Source organism: Tyto alba, unplaced genomic scaffold, assembly GCF_018691265.1.
Source record: "Tyto alba isolate M040663 unplaced genomic scaffold, T.alba_DEE_v4.0 Super-Scaffold_14, whole genome shotgun sequence".
Taxonomy (NCBI): Eukaryota; Metazoa; Chordata; class Aves; order Strigiformes; family Tytonidae; genus Tyto; species Tyto alba.
In genome coordinates, this window is record NW_024881276.1 from 30401303 (window position 1) to 30408583 (window position 7281).

The 7281-nt window shown below is 44.7% G+C and overlaps 1 protein-coding gene across 1 annotated transcript; it reads left to right on the plus strand.

Annotated features, from left to right (window-relative positions):
- The first annotated feature begins 994 nt into the window (after positions 1–994).
- On the plus strand, positions 995–6696 carry MIS18A (MIS18 kinetochore protein A). Its single transcript, XM_042789050.1, has 5 exons — positions 995–1332; positions 1435–1501; positions 1912–2034; positions 3313–3406; positions 4127–6696. The coding sequence occupies exons 1-5, from the start codon at positions 1095–1097 to the stop codon at positions 4205–4207; spliced, it is 603 nt and encodes a 200-aa protein (XP_042644984.1). The 5' UTR covers positions 995–1094; the 3' UTR covers positions 4208–6696.
- Positions 6697–7281: the final 585 nt, after the last annotated feature.

The window sequence follows — 7281 nt, forward strand, 5'->3', positions numbered from 1 at the left end:
ACATCTAGCAGCAATGAATATTAATGTCTGATAGATATGAAACAGCAGTCCTTAAAATGTAATCCTCACTTCCCGGTGGGCAATTATGTTATTCCTCAACATATTTTAAATTGAGATGGATGTCAAGTAACCTAAGCATGGGGTGGACCAGTGCCAGCTGGGTCACAAACCCTTCCCTTGCAGAAACTTGCAGCAACACAGTGCTCTCCGGAGCTACTGAAAACAGTTGGGCTGGAAGATATTTCTGAATTTTTCTTAGAGTAGATGAAATGCTTCACAAATGATGTATTGGAATAACCATGTACTTTGCTTTGGTACTTCTTCCTCCTCTCCACCCCGAAGGCAGCGGGTGGGGAGGCGGGCTCCCGGGCAAGAGGAAGGCAGACCAGTGGAAGGCGTTTGGCCCACGGCAGCCCTGTGCCTTGGCAAACACACGCAACCACGCTTCACTGAGGGTTTTTTGAGGCGCCTTTTTCCACTGAGGTGAAATCGCTCAGGGTAAACGTGAAAGAGTCCCTCGCCCGCTTTTGGCGGCACTCCTAAAGCCCCCAGGGCCGGCTGCAGCTGGGGTGGCAGCGGCGGAGGAAAGGCAGGCCCGCCGGACACCTCCCGCGCACGCCGTGCGGCCGGGCGCCATTTCGAGCCGGGAGCGAGGCCCGCACAGGCAGCGCAAGAAGCGCCGGCTCGCTTGAAGGCGGCTTTCAAGACGCGCATCGCCATCTTTTTCCGTGCCTCCTCCCCGCTACAGCGTTACAGCACTCCAGCCCACCCCACCCCACCCCACGACTGCGCTTCCGCAGGCGCTGCCGCCACCCCCAGCGACAGCTCTCCGGGGTGGGTGTGGGTGCGTGGGGAGGGGACAGCGGCGAGGCAGCACCCGCCGCCCCTCACCAGGCGCCGCAACCGCTAACGGCGGGGCCGCCGGCCCTGACAAGGCGCGCGCGCTGGCGGCGTGAGGGGCGTGGCCACACGCGGAGGCGTCCCCGCCCCGAGGCGAGGCGGGCGGGATTTCCCGCCCCGGCGGGGCCGCGGCCTGGGGCGTCACTGCCGCTTCCGCGCGGGAAGGGCGGGCGGGCGGGCGGTTTGAAGCAGCGATGGCGGGCGAGCGGTTTGAAGCAGCGATGGCGGGCGAGCTGGACTCCTCCTTGTCGCTGCTGGAGGCGGGCGGCGAGCGGGCGCTGCCGGAGGAGGAACGGCAGCGGCGCCGGGCGGGCGCGGAGAGCTCCGACCAGATGCCCATGGTGTTCCTCTGCGCCGGCTGCAAGCGGCCGGTGGGCGACACGCTGAACTGGGTGGCCAGCGATGAGGAGGCGGGCTGCATCCTGCTGCGGAGTGAGTCCTGCCCCCCGCCGCCCCCCCCCCCCCCCCCGCCCTGCCGTGCGCGGCGGCCGTTAGTGACACCTATCCCGCCCCCCCCCCCCCCCCCCCCCGCAGGTGCGGCCGCCGGCGTCTCGGTGGACGAGGAGCGGAAGCTTTCCAAGCGGCCCGGCGACTGCGGATGGTGAGGCCCGGCCTCCGAGCCCCGCTCCTGCCCCGGGGGGTGGGGGTGTGGGTGTGGGGATCCCCGCCCGGGGCCTTCTCTCCCCCGTCCTGAGGGGCCCCCGGGAGGGCGCTGAGGAAAAGCCTGAAGGACGCCCCGTCGGGCCCTGCCGGGGCAGGGGAGCCCGCTGGGCCTGGGGCACTTATTTCGAGTGGCCTCTACAAGGTGCTGATGTATTAGTCTTGCTGAGGTCAGCTGGCTTGAGGAGCCACCGGGAACGCTGGCTGAAAGACGAGTGCTTGTAACTACACTATGTAAAGCAGGAATGAATGCTCTAAAAAAATCGTAATGGATGAATTGTTTTTAGAATAGGGATGGGGAGAGGTGTTTCTCTTTTTCTCCTGAATACATGTTATATGTCCTACTTACAGCATGATAGAAACATTGTTCTGCTCTGGCTGCTCATTGACGCTTGGCAACATCTACAGATGCACCCCAAAGCATCTCGACTACAAGAGGGATTTGTTCTGTTTCAGTATTGACTCACTTGAAAGGTAAAGGCAGAATTTTTATTGGCAAGCCTGCCAACTAAGCTTCACCTGCCAGACATTGTACTGAGGGATGCTCCTGTTAGCGTTTCTGGTGTGTCTAGAGGTAGTTGTTTCTGCTGCTTTGTGCCAGAGTAGTTTTCTGCACTGCTGTGTTAGCATCGTAGTACTAAAGTGTGAGAATCATCTGTGTAATGTTAGACAAATGCTAGAAAAAATAAAATATCAGGGCTGCCTTTTAAATAAGAAATTGGATACTGCCCAAGAAAACAACACTAGGTACACAACACAGGAGGGTTCTTTCTCACTTGATCAGAAGAGGCTACCTATGTGCTCTGCTTATCACAACATAAAATGAGCCAGCAGTCATAGGTAGTATCAGATAGGTCTGGCTATTAGAGGTAAGCGTTATCAGCAGAGAACATGGGCAGAGGGGCTTAAGGAGAACTTAGGGGGAAGTCTGACCTGTACTGATCAAGTCTGCTTTTTCCTTGATAAAGTAAGCAAAAGCAAATCTTAAAACTGAGTATGTGCTTGTGGCTCTCACTTAACTGTCTTACAGTCAAAAACTGTCTAGAGAATGAAGGTGTGCTGTTTTATTGGGTTTTATTGGTTTATAGTGCTTAAAATGGTCTTAAAATATTATTCAATGACTATAACCTGAATTGAGTTTCTGTGTCAGAGTGCTTTCATCCAAGCATGACTCTGGTAAGCAGTGATAGGTTACCTTTATTTCTGTCTGGGCTAGTTGTAATGTTTCTGCTTTTTGTTAAGCTTCAGTTTATCTTGCTGTATCTATCTATCTATCTATGTGGCTGTTCACCTCCCTACTCTGGACAGTTATGTTTTTCCATAGATATGATACTTTGCTTTTTCCACGGCGGTAAAATTCTCTGAAACACTGACATGGCCACAAAATTACATTTTCTCAGGCAGTAATGGTGATGGCTGGTCCTCCTAGCTAGTGCTACACTATTCACCAAGTCTGCGTAATTTTTCACCATATCCTGTAGCACAAGAATTCATGACTGCCTCTTGGAGTTTTAACTTTCATAAAGCAGTGGTGTCTTGGTAGTTCTGCCCTTAAAACAGTTTTCATTCCACCATACAGTTTGTTTGCAAGATTACTAAATATGCATGTGTGTTTTGTTGTTGCTGGAATCAAGCTTCCCCTTTACTAGTGTATTAATCATAATCTCATAATTATTGAGAACAATGGATGAGTCCTACACTTTTTTTTGTCTTCAGAGTGATAAGTGCATGATCTAAACTGTAGTGTATCAGTTACATTCTAGGATCCTCAGAAAAACAAGCTCTTACTGATGAGGAACCTTTAACTCTTGAAAGTCAAGCTGTCTTGGAAAACATGATAGAAAGGGTAAGATTTAAAATTATATAATTCTTTAAATCACCTCTGTGAAATCTTAATATCCTTAAATAGTTTCTACAAAACAATTTATTTCATCTAGTTCAATCTGAGTTTAAACATTTGCTATAATATTTCATGCTATTAATAGCTTGTGTTTATGCAAGATTTTCAATACATTTTTCCTTCCATTTTAATGGTAATTATCATTTTCTGTTTATCAAGCACATCATCAGATGCTTATTTATGTCTGTCAGTAATTAGAACTAATTAGAAATTAAATTTCTGATTCACTTCTCCAGATTTTCACTTAATTTTGTTTTAGTCATGTTTCTTCTGTCTTTCATGTAAACTGACTTAATGCTTTTGCTGAAGCTTTGTATTAAAGTATTGCATAATAAAGTTGCTATTTTGCTCTACTGAAAACTTCTGATTACAGATAGGGAGACCTGGGAGCAAACAGCATAATGAAATCTGCTCTGAAAACTGATGGTTGTCTAGTAAAAGGTGAACGTGTGGATCTGACACCGAGGTTGGAGACGATTACAGATTTGAGAAAGTGTGGGGAGTCAGAGTTGAGTGGACTTTCAAACTATGAAAGTAGCCAGCATAGAATCAAATAGGACTAGTGTGATGCAAGATCAAATCTGAGCACTTACTGACTTCTACACTTGCCCTTTGTATTGTCAAGTTCCGTTTATAACGGAGTATCTTTCCTGGTTTACTTTACAGGCAGACACTGTATTAAAGGTTCTGGAAGCAAGACTGACTGCTGTTGAATCAAGTATGGCTTCCCTTCACAGTGGAGTTTGAAAGAAATTACATGCAGGAAGTTTAACTGCAGGAGAACGATGTATGTGGAACTTGTCCTTGTAATCCTCTGGAATCTGTGGGAACATTACAAAAGCTGTGCAAAGAACCGAAAGACATTGTTGGCTCATGCTGCAGTTGAGCAATGCTGACTGAGTCTTCAGTGTAGACAAGGAGTTCTTCTTTTATGTTGAAAGATAGCCCAGAAAGAAATAAAATTTTTAATTCAAATTTCTATAGACATTTGGTTTATATGTAAATATGTATTTAAATTTTTATCTCAAAGCAAAACATTTATTTCCTTATTTACCTGCTATTCAGTATCTACTAAACTAAGTATGCATGTCCTTCCTAAACCAATTTAAAAAAAAATATCTCTGATGTCTGAAGGAATAACATATATCACTTTTCTTGTCTCCACAGCCTTTGATTGATGTGTGCTCAGACAGGAATGGCACAATAACTGTATGGGGTGGTTTTGTTTTTTATTGTGTGTTGTTTTGTTTTGTTTTTCACAAGCTTAAGTTGAAAATGTAAAAGGAAGCTTTAAAAACATTAGACAAAATGGCTTTCCACACAGTATTGAAGGTCATATGTTTTACAGCTTCAAGGGAAGGAAAACAAGGCTGGTAGCAGCACACCTTTAAGGAAAGCTTGGTGTATATATTTGAGCAATTAATTAAAAATGCTAACTTTTAGGTAGCTTTAATCCTCTAGGTAGATTCCTAGTACCAGTCTACTGTTTCCTCTATATTGCTACTATATGTAACGCAAGTAAAGTGTATATATGTAAGCAAGTATTCAAAATAAGAAATGGTTGCTTATCTTAAGGTAAGCACATTAATTCCATAGGTATCTCTCTTCTATCTACTATGGGAAAAATACCTGCTGAAGAAGGAACCCAAAAACCTAATCCTACCAGTATGTCCCTGAACTCGCAGGCAGAAATGATTACAGAGAATCGGGATTAGAATCTGTGTTCCTGGAATGGAACAAACAGGTAACATGTTTTAAAACAAGTGCATGCTAAGTAACCATTTTTCTCTTTGGTTTAGTGTTATGGTCTTCCATATAGTTTCTTTATTGAATACCTGCATTTGGCATCAGTGTATAGTTAGAACAATGTCTCTTAGCATATTGTACGTGAGAGCTCGAGTACATTAACACAACAGACTCTCTTAAAATAGCATTTCCATACTCTCAACGGGTTGTCAGCTGCTGTTTTGCTAAGGTGTGCAATGAACAGTCTAAATTTGGAATAAGTTTTGTATGAATGTAGAGATATTTATATCTGCATGGGGAAATGTGTGTATTTGGGTATGTGTATTCAAGAAGCTGAAACAATTTTACTGTGAAGTTCAGTTAAGAGCTAGTATCTTGAGTAGTTAACTGGGCTAAAGGTACTATAATAAAGAATTATCCTGTTTAAATGTATAAACGTGTATTATAGTACACCTGAACAATTTTTAACCATTAAGGAAAGCTCTAGTTTTTTCCTAACCAAATATAGTAGCAACGTTTTAGTGTGCCAGCAGGATGTACTGTATGCTGTCATGTAAAGGATATTGCTCCTTGCTTAGTAAGCAGTGCCTATTAATGGTGACAGTTCCTTCTATACCCAGTTTCTCGGTTCCTACCCTTGAACGCAGGGTAAATAGGAAGTTTAATTCTCCTTTGAGGGAATCGGCATGCGCTATGGTATGCTTCCTTATACTTGTCCCAGGGACTTCGTGCATTATGCTCTAGGGAGGGGGAAAGTACCACTTTTTTTGGTGAGTTCTTTAACTTTGTATGCAGGGGTTTAGTTCAAGTACAACAGGACTTCGCAGCTCACTCTAATAATGCACTTTAGAGACTAGTGGTGTAACAAAATACATGTCTTCAAAGGATTAAAATTGGAGTTTCAGTATCCCTCAATTCAGGCTTTAAACCACTTTTCTGTAACTTGAAAATGACCCCAAAACACTAAGAATAACAAGCAAAACTCCACAGGTACGGAGTCTCCTAGCAGAATAGGAATGAGGGCGGGTAAGGCGATACATTCCACACAATGTATTTAAGGTTGGATAATGTTGCACGTGTAGCTTGTTAAAAAAACACATCATGGAATTGTCAATTGAATAAAAGTGTCAAAGTGTTACAGGTATGCTAAAAAGATCTGTATGTACTTAGGAAAGATGAAAACTGGGAATTAGCTTAGAAGAGACTGGAGCTTTTATAAAATGCTTTTGGAGGGGAGATAGGGAATAGACAGGTGAGCTATATTTTAGTCCTAGTGTTCCTCTTATGGCTGTTGAGTACTGTTTGCTAGAGTGTCAATGTGTCTGAAATACTGGCTATATTCTTTAACTGTTTAACGCAAACACCCTTACCCCCCTTTCCCTGTGTCTTTAGCCCTGAGTAATGTTGACAGGAACCTTCCCACACAGTGCCTGCTGACATCTTGGCTACTGTTACACAATAAAGCAATGATTTTTCTCTTTTCTTACAAATTTTGTCTGTGTTTTAGCATATGTATCTGTACTTGCAAACTGGCCCGAACAGCTTGCTTTCCTGAACTCATCTTTGCCAGAAATGCTTGTATGACTTTAGAGAATATTGGTCAAAGCTTCCATTGGTGGTAACTAGCTCGTTAAATAGCAGCCTGTCAGCTTTGACAACAGCCCTGTGAATGGCATGTGCTGGGAGGATAAATACATGCTATGCTTCACATTCCTTGTGGGCAAAATGTAGCCTACTGTGGTCCTTAATCTTCTCAAGCTGGGGGAAAGCTGCTGCGTGACAGCAGTGTTAACTATGTAGAAGTACCGATGAATGGTCTGTAAAGCATGTAGCAGCACAGACATACTTCTCCATAAAGGCTTGGGAAACCTGAAGGAACCAAAATGGAGACAATCGCTCCTTTTGGCATGAGAAAGTGGAATGTCCAACAGGGATGGTTAGCAAGATCTATGGTGAATTTGACATCTGGTAACATTTCCAGGTGCCTTTATCTCTGTTACAGATGACACCGATCAAGCTACTGAGGTTACGATTTCAAAGCTGCCAAGGTGACAGATCCACAGATTGATTTTATT

What these genes read in the sequence shown, in the direction of transcription:
- MIS18A (XM_042789050.1), top strand. Translation starts at nt 1,095, where the DNA reads ATGGCGGGCGAGCGGTTTGAAGCAGCGATGGCGGGCGAGCTGGACTCC. An exon ending in GGGCTGCATCCTGCTGCGGA is followed by an intron (nt 1,333 to 1,434) that starts GTGAGTCCTGCC and finishes CCCCCCCCGCAG; the next exon opens with GTGCGGCCGCCGGCGTCTCG. An exon ending in TGGAAAACATGATAGAAAGG is followed by an intron (nt 3,407 to 4,126) that starts GTAAGATTTAAA and finishes TTTACTTTACAG; the next exon opens with GCAGACACTGTATTAAAGGT.